The 21560-nt window shown below is 35.3% G+C and overlaps 1 protein-coding gene across 7 annotated transcripts in view; it reads left to right on the top strand.

The window, feature by feature from the left end:
• LOC125175992 (phospholipid-transporting ATPase IB-like) overlaps positions 1-21560 on the top strand; it is a 212694-nt gene that overhangs the window by 141003 nt on the left and 50131 nt on the right. For all 7 annotated transcript variants that reach the window (XM_047876704.1, XM_047876721.1, XM_047876739.1 and 4 more), the window contains 2 exons: positions 8865-8987; positions 15971-16049. In XM_047876704.1, coding sequence (XP_047732660.1) covers positions 8865-8987; positions 15971-16049 — 202 coding nt within the window. The remainder of the gene's footprint in view (positions 1-8864; positions 8988-15970; positions 16050-21560) is intronic.

The following is a 21560-nucleotide window of genomic DNA, read 5'->3' as shown; positions in this document are numbered from 1 at the left end:
CACCTATTGGGATGAGTACTAGGTTTTATATGGAAACCAATTTGACAATAAATTTCATATTCAAAATAAATAAACAGACAGACAAGGGATAATGGAATTGATAAAAACAAAACAAAAGACCCATCTATATGCTGCCTGTAAGAAAGTTCAGACTTAAACACATACAGACTGAAAGTGAAGAGATGGAAAAACATACCATGCAAATGGTATGGGGGGGAAAAAGCCATAATACTTATATTAAATAAATTTTAAAGTCTTTTTTTTAATGTTTATTTATTTTTGAAAGAGAGAGAGTGACAGAGCGTGAGCAGGGGAGGGGCAGAGAGAGAGGGAGTCACAGAATCCGAAGCAGGCTCCAGGCTCTGAGCTGTCAGCACAGAGCCTGACGTGGGGCCCGAACCCACGAACCATGAGATCATGACCTGAGCTGAAGTCAGATGCGTAACCGACTGAGCCACCCAGGTGCCCCAGATTAAATAAACTTTAAAATAAAGACTGTAACAATAGACAGAGAGGGGCATTGCATAATGATAAAGGAATCAATCCAAGAAGAAGATATAACAATTATAAATATCTGTGCACCCAACATTGGAGCACCTAAATACGTAAAGCAAATATTAACATACATAAAGTGAGAAACTAACAGCAAAACAATAATAGTAGGTACTTTAACACCACAATTATCTATCGATAGATAGATCTATCTATCTATCGATAGATAGACACTATCTATCTATCGATAGATAGATCATTCAGGCAGAAAATCAATAAGAAACAGGGTCTTTAATGACACATTTGACTAGATAGACTCAACAGATACATACAGAACATTCCATCCAAAAACAACAGAATACACATTCTTTTCAAGTGCACATGGAACATTTTCCTAGGTAGATCATATATTAAACCACAAAACAAGTCTCAATATTTTAGTAAGATTAAAATCATATCAAATATCTTTTCCAACCATAATGGTATGACACTAGAAATCAATTATAAGAAAAAAACTCTTTGGAAAAAGCACAAACCATAGATTTTAAACAACATGCTACTAAATAACCAATAGGTCAAGAAAGAAATCAAATGGAAAATTAAAAAATACATGGAGGCATGGGATGCCCGGGGTGGCTCAGTTCGTTAAGCATCCAACTTTGGCTCAGGTCATGATCTCGCAGTTTGTGATTTTGAGCCCCAACTGGGCTCTGTGCTGATAGCTCAGAGTCTGGAGTCTGCTTCATATTCTGTGTCTCCCTCTCTCTCTGCCCCTCCCCTGCTTGTGCTCTGTCTCTCTCAAAAGTGAATAAACATTAAAACATTTTTTAAAAATACACGGAGCAAATGAAAATGAAAACACAATAGTCCAAAATCTTTGGGATGCAGCAAAGAAGTTCTAAAGAGGGAAATTTCTAACCATACACACCTACCTCAAGAAATAAGAAAAATCTCTAATGAACAATCTAAGCTTACATGTCATGGACCCAGAAAAATAACAAAGTCCAAAGTCAGTAGAAGGAAAGAAATAATAAAGAACAGAAAAAAAAAAAAGTGAAACAGAGAATAAATATATATACATACATACATATACATAAAAAAGATCACGGAAACCAAGAGTTAGTTCTTTGAAAAAATAAACAAATTTGATAAACCTTTAGCCAGAATCATCAAGAAAAAAGAGGACTCCAATGAATAAAATCAGAAATTAGAAGTAATAAACACCACAGAAATATAAAGGATTATAAGAGACTACTATGAGAAATTATATGCCAACAAATTGGGCCACCTACAAGAAATGGATAAATTCCTAGAAATATATAACTTCTCAAAACTGAATTAAGAACAAATAGAAATTCTGAACACAGTACTAGTAACAAAAATGAATCAGTAATCAAAAATTCCTAACGAGTAAGTCTAGGACTAGATGGATTCACTCTACCAAACATTTAAAGACTCTACCAAACAATTTTCTCCTCCAACCATCCCAACAAGAGGAAGGAAAGCTCCCAAATGCATTCTATGAGCCAGCATTACCTGGATACCAAAAACAGACAAAGACACTGCATAAAAAGAACTCTACAAACCAATACACCTGATAAACATAGATGAAAATATTTAATAAAACATTAGCAAACCATGTTCAACAATACATTAAAACAGTTATTCACCATGACTGAGTGGGATTAATTCCAGGGATGCAAGGATGTTTCAATATTTTCAAATCAATCAATGTTATACATCATATTAACGAAACGAAGGATAAAATTATATGACCATCTCAATAGATACAGAAAAAAATTTTAACAAAATTCAACATCATTCATGATAAAAATTCTCAGGTGTGTTTACAGGGAACATACATCAACATAACAAAGGCCACGTATGACACACCCACACCTGATATGTCATACTCAATGGTGAAAAACACCTTTTCCTCTAAGACGAGCAACATGACGATGATGTTCACTCTAACCACTTTTATTCAACATAGTACTGGAAGTCCTAGCCACATAATCATATAAGAAAAAGAAATAAAAGGCATAAGAAATTGAAAATGGAAAGAAAAGCTGTTACTATTTACAGATGACAACACTATACATAAAAACTCTAAAGATGCCACCAAAAAAAATTTCAGAATAAATGAATTCAATAGAGTTGTAGGATACAAAATTAATCTACAGAAATATGTTTTTATACACAAATAATAAAGTAGCAGAAAGAGAAATGAAGGAAATAATCCCATTTACACTGTACCAAAAGGAATAAAATATCTAAGAATAAAGTTAGCTAATGAGATGAAAGAACCACACTCTGAAACTCTGAACCATACTCTGAAAACTGTGAGTCACTGATGAAAGAAACTGAAGATGACACGAAGAAATGGAAAGATATACCATGCTCATAGATTGGAAAAATTCATATCATTAGAATGTCAGACTACCCAAAGCAATCTATGGATTCAAGGCAGTCCCCATCAATACCAATAGCATTTTTCACAGAACTAGAACAAACAATCCTAAAATTTGTAGGGACCTACAAGAGACCTTGAACAGCCAAAGCAATATTGAGAAAGAACAGCAAAGCTGGAGGCATAAAAATTCCAGATTTCAAGATATACTAAAAAGCTATAGTAATCAAGACAGTATGGCACCAGCACATACACAGATACGTAGGTCAATGGGACAGGATAGAAAGCCCAGAAATAAATCCACATTTAAACGGCCAATTAATCTATGACGAAGGAGGCAAGAATGAAGAAAGTCTTTTCAAGACAGCTACATGCAAAAGAATGAAACTAGACCACTTTCTTAACACCATACACAAAAACTCAAAGTGGATTAAAGATCTAAAAGTGAGAACTGAAACCATAAAGTTCCTAAAAGAAAGCATAGGCAATAATTTCTTGGACATCATCCTTAGCAACATATTTAAGGATATACCTCTCCAGGCAAGGGAAACAAAAGAAAAATAAGCTATTGTGACTCTACCAAAATAAAATGTAGAGCAAAAGAAACCATTAATAAAACAAAAAGGTAACCTAGAAGATATATGCAAGACATTGCAATAAGGAATTAATATACAGAATATGTAAAGAATTTATACAACATAAAAAAAATCTGATTAAAAAATGGGCAGAGGACCTGAATAGACCTTTTTCCAAATAAGACATGCAGATGGCCAACAGACAACATTAAAAGATGTTTAACATTAGTGATTATCAGGAAAACGCAGATCAAAACCACAATGAGATATCACTTCACACATATCAGAATGGCTAATAACAAAAAGACAGGAAATAACAAGTGTTGGCAAGGATGTGGAGAAAAGGGAACCAATAGGGAAATCCCCATTAGGAATTTAAATCGGTGCAAGCATTGTGGAAGAAAGTATAGAGTGTCCTCAAGAAATTAAAAATAAAATATCACAGGATCTAGTAATTTTACTACTAGTTATTTACCCAAAGAAAACACTAATTCTGAAAGATATGTGGACCCCTATGTTTGTTGTGGCATTATTTACAATACCCAGACGTGGAAGCAACCCAAGTGTCCACCCACAGAGGAACGGATAAAGATGATGTATATACACACAAAAGGATATTACTCAGTCATAAAAAAAAAAAAAAAGACTGTGATCTTGCCATCTGTAACAACACGGATGGACCTAGCCGGTATTATACTCAGTGAGATAAGTCAGAGAAAGACAAATACCACATGACTTCACTTACATGTGGAATCTAAAAACAGAACAAGTGAACAAACTAACAACAGCAACAAAGCCAAAAGAGATCCATGAATACAGAGCATAATCCGGTAGTTGTCAGAGGGCTGGGGGATGGGCAAAATGCATAAAGGTGGGTGGAAGATACAGGCTTCCAGTTACGAATGAATAAGTCATGGGATGAAAGGTACAGCAGAATGAATACAGTCAATGATATCATAATAGTGTTGTGTGGTGATAAGGGGTGGTTACACTTGAAGTGAGCACAGCATAATGTACAGAGTTGTTGCCTGCTATGTTGTATAACTAATGTAGCATCAGGAGTCAAGTATACCTCAGTGAAAGAACTTTCCTTTGACATTTATAGAAAATTCTACTCAACAACAGCAAAATACACAATCTTCTCAAGTTGCATATAAAACATTCATCAACAGACTACATGCTGGGTGATAAGGCAAGTCTTAGTAAATTGAAAAGGATTAAAATCACATAGAAGATGTTCTTTTGATCTCAGTGGATTTAAACCACATAGCAGTAACAATAAACAATAAAGGAATAACAGTAATTCCTTAGGAAAATACCCACATATTTGATAATTAACGAACACACTTCTAAATACATCATGGTCACAGAAGAAATCACAGGAATATTTAGGAGATATTTTGAACAGAAAAAATAAAACAAAAATTTTCAAATTATGTGAGATGTAGCTAAAGCAGTGCTTAGAGAACACTTACATTTTTTAAATGCTTATACCAGTAATTTAGGGTCTAACATCAAGCTCCAACCTGAAGAAACTAGAAAAGGAAGATTCAAAGAAGTCCAGAATAACAAAGCAAAATAAACATAAAAGAAAACAGCATGATTAAAATAAGTGTAAAGCAAAACAAAACAAAACAAAAAAAAAGGCAGTAAAAACTGGTTCTTGGGGCGCCTGGGTGGCGCAGTCGGTTAAGTGTCTGACTTCAGCCAGGTCATGATCTCGCGGTCCGTGAGTTCGAGCCCCGCGTCAGGCTCTGGGCTGATGGCTCAGAGCCTGGAGCCTGTTTCCGATTCTGTGTCTCCCTCTCTCTCTGCCCCTCCCCCGTTCATGCTCTGTCTCTCTCAGTCCCCAAAAAAATAAATAAACGTTGAAAAAAAAAAACTGGTTCTTAAAACAAGACAAATGAGGTTGATAAATCTCTATTCAGACTGATCAAGCACACTATAAAAAGAAGATAGAAATTAACCAATATTAGGAATGAATGGTAGAGGGGTCTACAGGTCTTACAGATAATAAATGACTATCAGCAAATATGAAGAATATTTATGACCTATTTTACATTTTGAATAAAATTGACAAATTCCTTGAAAGACACAAACTACTAAATATCACCCAAGAAGATAAGATAACCGTAACAGCCCCATATCTATTAAAAAATTTTAAATTCTTAGTTAAAAACCTTCCCATATATTAAAGAAAACCTTCAGAAGTATTAACAAAACAAATATAGACAAATTTTTCCAGAAAAGGGAGGAAGAAATACCCCAACTGATTTATGACGCAGTATTACCCAGATATCAAACCAGACAAAATAGAATATTCCAATCACATATCCCTCAAGATTGCAGATGCAAAAAATTCTAGCAAATCAAATCCAGCAATATAAAAAACTTTTTGACAAATTAGGATTTATCTCAGAAATGCAGTTTGGTTTACTATTTAATATTCAGCGTAATACACCTTTTTATAAGATTTAAAAGGAAGGGGCACCTGGGTGGCTCAGTCAGTTGAGTGGCAGACTCTTGATTTCTGCTCAGGTTATGACCTCTGTGCTGAGCGCAGGGCCAGCTTAAGATTCTCTCTCTCCCCCACTATGCCCCTCACCTCTGCACATGTACTTGCTGTCTCTCAAACAAACAAACAAACAAAAAAGATATAAAAGGAAGAACCATATAATCATCTCAGCAAATGCAGTAAAGACACTTGAGAGAATTTATCACTCATTCTGAGAAGCACTAAGAAAAGTGCTTCTCTGAAAAACCTACAGCTAACATCATACCTAATGGCAAGACCTGTTCCCCTAAGATCAAGAAGAATGGACGTTCTTACCACTTTGATCCAACATCATATGTAGGTCCTAGTCAGTGCAATGAGTCAAAAACCAAACAAAACAAAAGAACTGAAAAAGAAGTAATGCTTTATTTAGTTGCTGTCAATATTTTGTACAAAATTCTAGAAAATCTACATGAGTCGCATGTTGTTAGATTGTTACAGTAAACGTCCCCCAGGTGGTGTATCCCCAACTTTGGTGTACCCACCCACACCGACTCTGGGTTTGGTCATGTGACTTGATTTGGCCAATGAGACAACAGCAAACATAAGAGGCCCAGAGGTGTGAAAAGCACTTGCTCAGTGAGCCTTGTCGCTCTTTGTGAAGAATCCCTGGTTAAACTGGCAAAGGCACTGAAACCAAATGGAGCAGAAACATGTAAATTCTGGTGAGCTTCAAGTGTCCTTTATCCAAGGAGTCTTTTTGAAAGCACTTCTCAGTTCTCAATGGACATAGTTCATGCACTTCCGTCTTCCTATTCTCCTCTCCTTTTCTCCCCTCTCTCCTTCTTAAACTTTTCCCTTACTTCCCCATTTTTCTCATGTTATTGTATCTGCTGTTACAGCGTTCCCTCCCTGACAAGGTCCAGAACTTTTTTTTTTTTTTTTTTTTTTTTTTTTTTTTTTTTTAGTGGTAAATACTGGACTTTATTCTTTTTTTTTTTTTTTTTTTTTTTTTTTTTTTTTTTTTTTTTTTTTTACCCATAGCTATTTTTATTTATTTATTTATTTTTTTTATTTTATTTTTTTTTTTTGTGAAATTTATTGACAAATTGGTTTCCATACAACACCCAGTGCTCATCCCAAAAGGTGCCCTCCTCAATACCCATCACCCACCCTCTCCTCCCTCCCACCCCCCATCAACCCTCAGTTTGTTCTCAGTTTTTAACAGTCTCTTATGCTTTGGCTCTCTCCCTTTCTAACCTCTTTTTTTTTTTTTTTCCTTCCCCTCCCCCATGGGTTCCTGTTAAGTTTCTCAGGATCCACATAAGAGTGAGACCATATGGTATCTGTCTTTCTCTGTATGGCTTATTTCACTTAGCATCACACTCTCCAGTTCCATCCACGTTGCTACAAAAGGCCATATTTCATTTTTTCTCATTGCCATGTAATATTCCATTGTGTATATAAACCACAATTTCTTTATCCATTCATCAGTTGATGGACATTTAGGCTCTTTCCATAATTTGGCTATTGTTGAGAGTGCTGCTATGAACATTGGGGTACAAGTGGCCCTATGCATCAGTGCTCCTGTATCCCTTGGATAAATTCCTAGCAGTGCTATTGCTGGGTCATAGGGTAGGTCTATTTTTAATTTTCTGAGGAACCTCCACACTGCTTTCCAGAGCGGCTGCACCAATTTGCATTCCCACCAACAGTGCAAGAGGGTTCCCGTTTCTCCACATCCTCTCCAGAACTTTTTTAAAGGGTCATGTACTTTTCATTTAATACGGTTGCTGGCATAATGATTGTTAACAAAATATTTGAAGGGTAAGTGACTGGGAAACATCTCTTTGTTTCTGATTATTATCAAGATAAAGAATTTTTTAAATATATTTTTTGTTTAATCTAACATTCACAAAAGTATTTACTGAGTAATTACTATGTGCCAGTCCTGTCAAGTGAACTAGCTTAGAAAACAACTGGTTGTTGGGGCCCCTAGGTGGCTCAGTCAGTTAAGCGTCCGACTTCAGCTCAGGTCATGATCTCACAGTTTGTGGATTCAAGCCCCGTGTCGGGCTCTGTGCTGATGGCTCGGAGCCTGGAGCCTGCTTCAGGTTCTGTGTCTCCCTCTCTCTCTGCCCCTCCCCTGCTCATGTTCACTCGCTCTCTCTCAAAAATAAACATTAAAAAAATTTTTAACAACTGGTTCTTATGAGGGATACGGATGTCATTATTGGTAGATATATTGGGCAGTATTATGCCTATTATTAAAATATCTAGGTAGTCAATTTGTCTTATCCTCATTAAACAGAAGAAAAAATGTATTCATTTTATGCTCATAAAGCAACATTTACACAGTTATAACCGCCTGAACCAAAGGGTTGGATCAGAAAATTAAGTCGTGATTTGGTAATGTGTTTGAATCTATGTGACTTATTAATATCTTCTTTGTAAATAATTTTTATTTTTATTTATTTTTAAAATTGTTTATTATTTATTCACTTTTGAGAGCCATTGAAAGACAGAGTGCAAGTGGGAGAGGGGCAAAGAGAGCAGGAGACCGAATCCGAAGCAGGCTCCAGGCCCTGAGCAGTCAGCACCGAGCCCTGTGGGGGGCTTGAACCCAGGAACCACGAGATCATGACCTAAGCAGAAGTCAGACGCTCAACCGACTGAGCCACCCAGGCACCCCAGTCATTTTTATTTTTAAATAGTTTAAGACTTACCAGAAGATGCAAAAATAGTTCTGTGTATCCTTCAACCAGCTTCCCCCATAATGATATCTTAATAGTAGTAATACATTATCAAAGTCAGGAAAGTGACATTGTTACAATATTATTAATTTAGTTACAGACTAAAAGTTCTTTTTAATAAATCCTTGTTTTCCGTGTAGATTTTCACTTCATTACCACCTCTTACTCTGGGAATCTTTGAACAGTGTTGCAGTGAGAAGAGCCTGCTTAGGTGCCCACAACTCTATAGGATTTCTCAGGCAGGGAAAATTTTCAACACAAAGGTAAACAGAAGATTTAATGCAGGTTTTCATCTCAACTCCAAAGGTACCTCTTTTCCTTTTCTGATGCTTAAAAAAAATAATTTAAAAACCAAGGAATGCAGCCTTGTGCAATCATTTACCTTGTAGTTTAGTTTATCTAGGGAACTGAGATTTAAATAATATGTGGCAGAGGGAAACTAAAGAAAAAGAAGCAAGGCACCATGTGTGGTCCCACAAACTGTGCACAGAGCAGCTTCAGGAGGCATGCTGTGCATTGGGGCAATTCTGGAAAATACAAATGAGGGACTCGGGCCTATTTTTAGAGGAGACAAGCGATTCTTCTGGAATGCTTTCTTCCTGGGATCACGGAGTTGAGATTTAGAGTAAACCTAACTGCATCCCAGTCATTAGTGAAGCTTTAAAAATATATAGACACCTGCAAGTATCTTTTCAAATTAGTATTTTTGCTTTCTTTGGGTAAGTACCATTTGGGTAAATACCACAGTAAGTGGCATTAGACCGCATGATAATTATATTTTTAGTATTTTGAGTACCTGTCATACTGTTTTCCACGATGGGTGTACCAATTTGCATTTATACAGTACATGAAGGTTCCTTTTCGTCTACATTCTTGCAACACTTGTTATTTCATGAGTTTTTTTCATTCAGCCATTTGACAGGTATAAATTGATATCTCATTGTGGTTTTGACTTGCATTTCCGTGATGATTGGTGATGTTGAACATCTTTTCATGTGTCAGCCATCTGTATGTCTTCTTTGGGAAAATGTCTATTCAGGCCCTCTGCCCATTTTTTTTTTTTTAATTTACATCCAAATTAGTTAGCATGTAGTGCAAGAATGATTTCAGGAGATTACTTACCCATTTAGCCCATCCCCCCTCCCTCAACCCCTCCAGTAACCCTCTGTTTGTTCTCCTTATTTAAGAGTCTCTTATGTTTTGTCCCCCTCCCTGTTTTTATATTATTTTTGCTTCCCGTCCCTTATGTTCATCTGTTTTGTCTCTTAAAGTCCTCATATGAGTGAAGTCATATCATTTTTGTCTTTCTCTAATTTCACTTAGCATAATACCCTCCAGTTCCATCCATGTAGTTGCAAATGGCAAGCTTTCATTCTTTTTGATTGCCGAGTAATACTCCATTGTATACATATGCCACATCTTTATCCATTCATCCATCGATGGACATTTGGGCTCTTTCCATACTTTGGCTATTGTTTATAGTACTCTATAAAATGGGGGTGCATGTGTCCCTTCGAAACAGCACACCTGTATCCCAGCAATTGCTGGGTCGTAGGGTAGTTCTATTTTTAGTTTTTTGAGTTTTCCAGAGTGGCTGCACCAGCTTGCATGCCCATCCTCTGCCCATTTTTAAATCACATTATTTGTTTTCTTGGTATTGAGTTGAACTTACGCTCATAAAAAAACTTACTTGTTCTTTGTATATTTTGCATATTAATCCCTATGTACCCATATATTTATTGCCGCATTATCTGCAATAGCCAAGATATGGAAGCAACCCAAGTGTCCATCAGTAGACAAATGGGTAAAGAAGATGTGGTATATATAAGCAATGGACTATTACTCAACTATAAAAAGAATGAAATCTTGCCATTTGCAACAACACGGATGGACCTACAGGATATAATGCTAAGTGAAATAAGTCAGTCAGAGAAAGACAAATCCCATATGATTTTATTCATATGTGGAATCTAAGAAACAAGTGAACAAAGGAAACAAGAGTCAAAAAGTAGACTCTTAAATACAGAGAATGAACTGGTGGTTTCCAGATGAGAGGTGGGTAAGAGAATGGGTAAAATAGAGAATCAAGAGTACACTTATCATAATGAGCACTGAATAGTGTTTAGAATTATTAGTCATTATATTGTACACTTGAAACTAATATAACACTATGTTAATTGTGCTTCAATTAAAAAATATATAGATGCCTGGAAGAAACATGGGTCTTTTTTTTATATTAAATACAATTAAAAAAATTTTTTAACTTTTATTCAATTTTGGGAGACAGAGACAGAGCATGAGTGGGGAAGTCATACACTTAACCCACTGAGCCACCCATATATTAAATATAATTTATAATTATAATATATAATTTATAATAGGTATTATATGTATAATTTTATAATATAATTATATAATTTATAATATTTATTGTCAAATTGGTTTCCATACAATACTCAGTGCTCATCCCAACAGGTGCCCTCCTCAGTGCCCAACACCCACTTTCCCCTGTATTGAGTCTTACTTCATGGCTCAGAATATGGTCTATCTGATAAATATTTCATCTTTACTTGGACAGAATGTTAAATGAGGTCAACTTCGTAGTGTTCAAACTTCTACATTCTTCTACATTAATTTTCTGTCTAATTACTCAGTTGGAGAGGAACTAAAATCTCCAACCCAAAGCATGGATTCATCTATATCCCTCTGAAGTTCTATCAGGTTTGCTTCATGTATTTTGCAGTTCTGTTATTAGGTGTATAAATGTTTAGGATTGTTATATTGTCTTGATTGATCCCTTTTTCATTATGAAATTACCTTTATTATTTTCTTCTTTGATCTTGTCTATTTTGTCTGATAGTAATATGACAACTCCAGCTTTTTTTAGTGTTTTTATGATATATCTTTTCCATCCTCTTATTTTTATTCATTCATTCATTCATTCATTCATTCATTCATTCATTCATTTGAGTCTTCTAGTGGGCAGTTTGTAGTCTTTGTTATCCTGTCTGATATTACGTCTCTATACTGCGTGTTTAAAGTATTTACATTTTCGTATGTTTATTGATGTGTTTTGGTTCAAATTTAACCATCTTTCTACACATTTTTGATTTTTCCTAATTATAATTTGTTTCCTTGTTTTCTCTTGTTCTGACTTCTTTTGGATTAATTTTTGTGAATTCCATTTCATCTCCTTGTTGGCTTCTTAGCTATAATTCTTTTCTTTAAAGAATTTGCTTTAGGGTTTACACCATGTATTGTTAAGTTAGTGTAGTATGACTTCAAGTGATACACTAATTCACATACAGTATAAAAACCTTAATAGTACACTTCCATTTCTCTCCTTCTGACCTTTGGACTAATGTTGTCATACATGTTACTTTTACATATGTTAACAACCCCACACCATATTAATACTTGTGCTTGAACAATTATTTTTCAAAGTGACTTAAATAGTAAGAGAAACACTTAGACCTTTACCCATACTTTTGTTATTTCCAGTAATCTTCTACCCTTTGTGTGGATTCACATTAATATGTGTTCTAATTTCCTTCTGCCTGCAGAGCTTCCTTTAACATTCCTTGTAGTGCAAATCTGCTGGCAGTGAACTCTTAGTTTTTATGGAACTCAAAAGGTCTTCATTTGACCTTCATTTTTGAAAGTTATTTTCGGTTGGCATAAAATTCTAGGTTTGACAGTTTATTTCTTTCAGTAGTTTCCATTGTCTTCTTACTTGCATTGTTTTGATGTGGAATTACTGTCATCCTCACTTTATACCTTTCATGTGTCTTTTTTCATCTGGATGCTTTGAAGACTTTTTCCCCCCCAGATTTGAGCAATTGGATTGTGGTGACTTGTTTCTTCATGGTTCCTGTGCTTGGGGTGCACTGAGGATTTGGATCTGTAGGTTTATAGTAAGAAGATGAGGGGACCCCTGGGGGCTCAGTCGGTTAGGTGTCTGACTCAGCTCAGGTCATGATCTCACGGTTCGTGAGTTCGAGCCCTGTGTCGGGCTTTGTGCTGCCAGCTCAGAGCCTGGAACCTGCTTCAGATTCTGTGTCTCCCTCTCTCTCTGTCCCTCCCCCGCTCATGCTTTCTGTCTCAACAATAAATAAATGTTAAAAAAAAAAAAAGATCAGCAAACTATGGGCTATAGGCCAAATCTAGTCCATTGCCTGATTTCATAAAATTTTATTGGGAGGGGCGCCTGGGTGGCGCAGTCGGTTAAGCTTCCGACTTCACCCAGGTCACAATCTCGCGGTCCGTGAGTTCGAGCCCCGCGTTGGGCTCTGGGCTGATGGCTCGGAGCCTGGAGCCTGTTTCCGATTCTGTGTCTCCCTCTCTCTCTGCCCCTCCCCTGTTCATGCTCTGTCTCTCTCTGTCCCAAAAATAAATAAACGTTGAAAAAAAAATTATAAAAAAATAAAAAATAAAAAAAAATAAAATTTTATTGGGAAACAGCCATGACCATTCATTCACAAATTCATTATGATTATCGTAGAGGTACAACAGCAGAATTGAGTAGTTGTAATGGAGATCTTGTGGCCCCCAAATAATAAAATACTTTTTTTCCATCTTGTCCTTTACAAAAAAAGTTTCTTGGTTTATAGTTTACATCAAATTTGGAAAGTTTTCAGCCACTGTATTTTCAAATATTTTTTCTGGCCTATCTTCTCTCCTTCTGTTGCTTCCACTTATACATATGTTAGATCACTTGAAGTTGTCCAAAACTTCATTGAACCTATACCTTTGTTTTATACATCCTCCTGTTAAATTTTGTTTTGTTTGGGTGTTTTATCATTTTGTCTTCAATTACTTCTGCAATATCTATGCCATTAATTCTTCTGCAATGCTGAATCTGCATTACTGCCATCTAGTAAGTTTATTATCTCAAAATTTATAGTTTTTAATCTATTAAATTTCTATCTGGAAATTTTTTGTATCTTCTATTTCCCTACTAAGCTTTTGAACATAAAGAATAAATACTGTTTCAAAAAAAGAATAGAGTTATACTCTTTCAACATTCTTATCTGCAAATTTTAGTATGTGTGTTGGTTGTAGGTTGGATTTAATTAATTTTTACGTCCTCATTTTGGGTAGTGTTTTTCTGCCTTTTTTTTTAAATGCCTGATAATTCTGAATTGGATTTGTCCTACGTGATAGATATTTTTGTATAACCATGAATATATTTTTTCCCTTTACATTGATTGATTGATTAAAGTATAGTTGACACACAATGCTACATTAGTTTCAGGTGTAAAACAGTGATTCAAGAAGCCTATATATTATTCTACCTACATCTATTCTATACAGGTGTAGCTACCATCAGTCACCATACAACACTATTATAATACCATTAACTATATTCCCTGTGCTTTACCTTTTATCCCCATGACTTACTCATTCCACACTGGAAGCCTCACCCCCCTCACCCATTTTTCTCATGCCTCCACTCTCCCATTCCTCTGGCAACTTCCAGTGTATTCTCTGTATTGATTTCTTATGGTTTTTGTTTGTTCATTTATTTTTTAGATTACACATATAAGTGAAATCATATGGTATTTGTCATCCTCTGCCTGATTTATTTCACCTATCATAGAACCCTCTAGGCCCATCCATATTGTTGCAAATGGTGGGATCTCCTACTTTTTTACAGCTGAACAGTATTCAATTGTATATACATATCACATCTTCTTTATCCCTTCATGTACGGATGGACACGGGTTGCTTCCATATCTTGGCTATTGCAAATAATGCTGCGGTAAATATAGTGGTGCATGTATCTGTATGAATTAGTGTTTTCGGTTTTCTTGGGTAAATACCCAGTAGTGGTATTACTAGATCATATGGCATTACTATATGTAATTTTTTGAGAAAACTCCATACTGTTTTCTACTGTGGCTGCACCAGTTTGCATTGCTACCAATAGTGCACGAGGGTTCTTTTTTCTCCATCTCTTCACCAACACTTGTTATCTCTTGTCTTTTTGATTCTACCCATTCTGATAGGTGTAAGGTGGTCTCTCATTGTGGTTTTGATTTGCCTTTTTCTGATGATTAGTGATGTTGACCATCTTTTCATGTGTCAGTTGGCCATTTGTAAGTCTTCTTTGGAAAAATGTCTATTTAAATTCTCTTCCCATTTTTAAATCCGATTATGTGTGTGTGTGTGTGTGTGTGTGTGTGTGTGTGTGTGTGTGTGTGTTGTACAAGTTTTTTTACAAATATATTTTGGAAATGTACTCCTTATTGGATGAATCATTTGCAAATATCTTCTCCCATTTAATAAGATGCCTTTTTGTTTTCCTGATGGCTTCCTTTGCTGTGCACAAAAGTTTTTTATTTTGTATCACCATGACTTTTCTTGAGTTTTGTTCTGGAATACTGGCACGTTAACTGGAAACAATTTAGCCCTTTTGGATCTGCATTTTAATATTAGGAAGGACAGGAGTTGTGCTAAGTCCAAGGATAATTTTTCTCCACAGAGACAGAAACTTCTATGTATTCTGCCCAATGTTCCATGAATCTTGAGGTTTTCCAGTTTGGCACTAGTTGTGTTTTTAAACCAGTGTCTTACATTCTTTCCTAAAAACAGCTTTACTTCAGGAAATTTAGGTCACAGGACAGATATGTTTTTTTCCACATATTTTTCTCCTCTAGTCCTTTATCTGTAAGTCTTCCTGGCAAACATAAAAATAACCGATACATTTAGACCCAAAAGAACAAAGATTTGTTTTCGCTGTTGTTCTACCGTCTCCTAACCAATGTACTCTTGTTTGACCCTAGAGATTTTATAGTATTAATATTTCCTTTAAGAAAATTGTATATGGTTTATTAAAATTTACTTTGACCAAAATCTGGGTGTCGATGTAAAGGTGCAGACTGTATTACATGAAAGAAATTACATTTTAAAACACTACAATTTAAGGACTGAAAAATATTTGTATTTCTTTTACAAATTACTACTTCTGGTTCTTTTGCATTGGATAATTTAGGTTTTTATACTTTTTATAACAAATATTCTATATCTGAATCCTACACATTTATATTTAATGAGTTTTCAAATAATATCCTTTAATTCCATAGTCATTTCTTTTAGGAGTAGAAGAAATGGAATTTTTCCATATCTAGGAAAATATTTTGGCTTTATAACCGTGTTTCAAACTGCAAGTATATTTCCTAATGTCACATATTTTTAGATTTACACCAACATACTATCATAACTTTCTTGCTTTGTTTTCTTTTAGGTATTTTGGTTTCAATGCATAAATGCTTTGGTCCATTCCTTCATTCTCTTCTGGATGCCCATGAAAATGCTGGAGCATGGTAATGGCTTCATTGTTTCATATATTCAACAAAGAGCATGTTTTTCTCACTGGGGCCAGTATTTCTGTGTGTGTGTGTGTGTGTGTGTGTGTGTGTGCGCGCGCGCACACACACACACGTGTGTGTTTGTCTCCAAAGAAAGACCTGAAGGCAACAAAAAGGGAATTTTAAAATATGTATAAAATTAAAGTCCAGCTGACACTTAACAGTTGATCTTTAGAAAGCATTTTCTTTGTGTCTGACATATATAAATTGAGAATTAGTGCTTTTATTATTCATTTTTAATATTTGAGTTGGCAGGTCTGATAGAAAGCATAATCATTTTAATGAATCATAGGTGCCTTCCATTAGTAAGTTTGAAGTTTATGTCTATTTTCTTATTTCACTTCCCAAACTTCATGCTACAATTTGGACTATACCACAAGTTTAATACACTTTATTATTAGACCAAGTCTCCTTTTCCTGATATATGATTTTCCAAATAACATTATGTATGAAGTTTTTCTACAGACTAATGTGGGTCCAATACATCTAAATATAGCAGATATATTTATGAAGTGTGCTATTGTTGTGTAATGGGTTCACAGCCATAAATTAAGGTGTGAAATATAATTATTTTTCTTTAACCAGATTTAATTTTCATTGGGTGTTACTAGAAATATATCCTTTATCTTGGACATATTTTTTAAACATTGAGTTTGAGTTGTATGTGTTATTTGTTGGTATTTAAAAGAAAGGATCTGCCATTAATATAGCTAAAGGCCTTCACTGTAAAAACAATGGACAAAAGTTTCAAATGGTAACAAATATAGCAAAATCACAAGTTTACAAAAAGTTCCTTTTAGGATGGAGTTGTGAGGAGCTCCTTGGACCTGCCTCCCACCCAGATAAGCAAAACTGGTCAAAATTATAAAAACATGACTCTGCACCTTCTCTGGATATTGTCCTAAAGACAAATGAAGAGACATTTATTCAAGCAAACCTACTACTCAGTAAGAACATTGAGAGTCTATGGCATTGTAGCCATGACCTACTCCTTCCCTATCTTAATCACACCCTAGCTTGATGGAAGCTCCACTACAGCCAAGTGTGGCCAAGAGGGTAGGAATACTAGTATTCTCAATGATCACTCAATGTTACAATATCTCACAGGAGAGCCAGGCCACCGGCATTTCTTATCCCCTGCCCCTAACTTTGAGTTGAAGAGGCCAAATTCCTGATGAGTGTGGCCAAGAGGTTAGAGCTCTCCTTTTCCAATCAACCTATGTCCATAGGAGAAAGTCTCTACAACAGGCACGATAGGCTAAGAATACCAAATCCATGACCGCTCTCCCCACAGCTTGCTTGTAGGGAAGAGAATCTCCAAGAGATTGCTGGGAAGGCAAGCCAAGAAGACCAGTGACGACAACCTCACTACCACCAAAGGTAGTGGCAATAAGGTTTTACCTACGGTAACAGGTGGTACATAAGAAAAGACAGCCCCAAAACTCTTTCCAAAGTAAGTGACTGTTTGAAACATACTGGGGGAAGAGTTCAAGTCTAGGGATGTTCTCAAAGATAATAATTCTTCTTAAATGAGACCAACAAGCTAAACCATAGGCCTGGTTCAGAAAGAACCAGGGACAGAAACAGATAAAAATAGCCCTCCTGAGGTGAGAACAAACCTCAAAGACCTGTCTCAAAATTATCCCAGCCTGAATTTAATCAGATCAGACTGCTGTACAATTAATGCCCTAGAACACTGTCAAAAACAATAGAATATCCCGTGGGTAATTAGTGGAGCCTAACAACTGGTGTAATACCAAGTGAGTCAGGTAGCTTAATGGAAAAATCAGGGAAAAGGAGTGTCAATACAGACCAGATAAAACCAAGGTGACTGTGTGCCTGCTCAGGGCTGCACCTTCCAAGGAGCAATACCAAGGTTTCATACTACAGGGGAAAGAGACTTCAACTAAAATAGCCAGCCAAATCACAGAACAAATAAACATCAAAACAAATGTAAGCCTTGAAGACAGGGGAGGGAAACTAGTATCCAGAGTAGCTACAGTGTATTATGTAAGATGTCTAGTTTTCAGCAACACCAAAAAGTACAAGACATGCAAAGAGACAGGGCAGCATGACCCATATACCCAGTAACAAGTAGGCAACAGAAACTTCCTGTTTCTGTGAGAGGGCCTACATGTCAGAGTTACAAAGAGTTCAAATTAGCCAATACAAACATGTTGAAAGAACCATAAGAAATCCTTAAAGGTATGAGGGTATGAAGGCACATCAAACAGATTATCAAAAAAGAGACAGAAATTATAAAAAAGAACCAAATGAAGCTTCTGGAGCTGAAAAGTTTTAATAACCAAAATGAAAAATTCATTAGAGGGGCTCAACAGTAAATGTGAACTGGAAGAAGAAAGAATTATGAAACTTGATGCTACATTAATGGAAAGTATGCAATTTGAAAACCAGAGAGAAAAACAGAATGAAGGAAAATGAACACAGACTCAGAAATATGAGAAGCCTTTAAACACACCAATATAGGCAAATGGGGTATAAGAACCAGAGGAGAAAAGGAATGAAGTAGTAAAACTATTCAAGGAAATGATAGCTAAAGAGCTTCAAATTAGCTGAACAACATTAATTTGTACATCCAAGGGGGCTCAGTGAACTTTAAGTGAGATAAATGCAAAGAGATCCATACCCAGACACATGTAGCAAAAATGTTGGAAGCCAAAAACAACAGGAAAATATTGAAAGCAGAGAAATAAAAGTGGCTCATGGACAAGGGAGCTCCAGTTAAGACTTACAGATGACTTCTCATCACACACACACAAAAATGGAGGTCAGAAGGCAGTGCTGAAAGAAAAAAACCTGTCAACCAAGAATCTTATGCCCAACAAAATAATTTTTCAAAAATGAAGGCAAAACAGAGACATTCTCATATCAACAGAAAAATGACAGGATTTGTTACTGTAATACATGCTTTTCAAGAAATACTAAAGGAGGTTCTTCAGATTAAAAATAAGTAAACCCAGTTCACAGAGAGCATTGATAAAGGAAATGATGTAATCATATAAGACAGTGTAAATGCATTATTCCATCTTCTGTCTTTTCATAAATGATTTTAAAGTAAATTTCACAAAATAGTATAGATGTAAAATCTTTATCAAAATATCAACATACTAAATCTAGAAATATATATAAGGTTACACACAAAAGCACCAAATGGGATTTATCTCAGGAATGCAAGGTTGGTTTAACACACAAAAATAATGTCATTCATCATAAAAATAAAGGACAAAAATTACATGATTGTCTCAATAAATTCAGAAAAAGCATTTGACATAAGTCAATACATCTTCATGATAAAAACATTCACACTTTAAAGTAGGGATAGAATTGATCTTTCTGAATCTGATAAAAGACATCTACAAAACTCCCACAGTTAACATGTTTAATGGTGAAAGACTGAATGCTTTCCCCTAAAATCAAGAATGAGGGGCACCTGGGTGTCTTGGTGGGTTAAGCATCTGACTCTTGATTGCAGCTCAGGTCACGATCTCAGTTTGTGAGATTGAGCCCAGCATCAGGCTCCACGCTGAGAACACAGAGCATGCTTCATATTCTTTCTCTCCCACTCTCTCTGCCCCTCCCCCGCTCATTCTCCCTCTCCCTCTTGCACGCATGCTCTCTCTCTCTCTCTCTCTCTCTCTCTCTCTCTCTCTCTCTCTGAAAAATAAATAAGTATGCTTAAAAAAAGAGACAAAAATATCATTTACAGTACTTCTATTCATCATTGTTCTGGTAATACTAGGCAGTATAGTTGGGCAAGAAAATGCAATAAAAATCATCCAGTGTAGAAAGGAAAGAGTAAAATGATCTCTATTTGTATATGACATGATTTTACATATATATATATATATATATATATATATATATATATATAATACATATAATACATATTGCTAAAACCCCATGTTATATATATATATATATATATATATATATATAATGCTAAAATTAAAATACTATTAAAGATAAACAAATTAAGGTTTAGGGTACAAGATTAACACACAAAGAATCAATTTTATTTCTATACAACAGAAATAAGAAAACAGAAAGTGACACTAAGAAAACAATTCTATTTACCATTGCATAAAAATGAAGAAAATACTTAGAAATAAATTTAACAAAAGTTCAAAATTTATACCTTGAAAATTATAAAACATTGTTGAAAGAAATTAAAGAAGACTTAAATGAACATAAAGTCATCCAACGTTTGTGGATTGAAAGATGTAATACTGTTTAGCTCGCAACACCTCCCAAATGAATAAATGAATTCAATAAAGTGGCAGGATACAAAATTAATATAAAGAAATCTGTTGCATTTCTTTTTACTTTTTCTTTTTTTTTGGGGGGGGGGAGAGGAAGAAGAAGGGAAGAGGGAGAGGGAGAGAAAATCTTAAGCAGGCTCCATGCCCAGTGTGGAGCCCAATGCAGGGCTTGATCTCATGACCATGAGATCATGACCCGAGCCAAAGTCTAGAGTTGGTCACTTAACCAACTCAGCCACCTAGGTGCCCTGTGGAAGTCTATTGCATTTCTATATCCTGCTAATGAAATAGAAATTTAAGAAAAAACCCCATTTAAAATTACACAAAAAAGAATAAAATACCTAGAAATAAATTTAATCAAGATGTAAAAGACTTTATACTCCAAAAACTATAAGACACTGGTGAAAGAAACTGAATTGACACAAAAAAATGGAAAGATACATCATGCTTGTGGATTGGAAAAATTAATATTGTTAAAATGTCCATAATACCCAAAACAATTTAAAGATTCAGTGTGATCCCTATCAAAATACCAATAGCATTTTTCACACAACTAGAACAAATAGTCCTATAACTTGTATGGAACCACAAAAAATCCTGAAGAGCCACAGCAATTTTGAAAAAGAACAAATCTGGAGGTATGTATTACAATTCCAGATTCAAGATATACCACACAGCTACAGTAATCAAAACAATATGGCACTGGCATAAAAACTGACACATGAATCAACAGAATAGAGACTCCAGAAATAAACTCAAGCCTATACAGTCAATCTACAACAAAGGAGGCAAGAATATACAATGGGGAAAGACAGTCTCTTCAATAATTGGTGTTGGGAAAACTGGACAGCTACATTCAAAAGAATGAAACTAGACCTCTTTCTTACACCATACACAAAAATAAATTCAAAATGGATTAAAAATCTAAATGTGAGACTTGAAATTATAAAATTTAAAAGAATACATAACAGTAATCCTTGGACATTAGGCTTAGCAACACACTTATCCACATGTCTCATCAGGCAAGGGAAACAAAAGAAAAAATTAATTAGTGGGACTACACCAAAATTAAAAGATTTTGCACAGCAAAAGCAACCATCAACAAAACAAGAGGCAACTTAGTAAATGGGAGAAGATATTTGCAAATGATATATTTGATAAGGAGTTAATATCCAAAATACAAAAA

This window comes from Prionailurus viverrinus, chromosome A1, assembly GCF_022837055.1.
Source record: "Prionailurus viverrinus isolate Anna chromosome A1, UM_Priviv_1.0, whole genome shotgun sequence".
Taxonomy (NCBI): Eukaryota; Metazoa; Chordata; class Mammalia; order Carnivora; family Felidae; genus Prionailurus; species Prionailurus viverrinus.
This window is presented reverse-complemented; position numbering and strand designations above follow the sequence as displayed.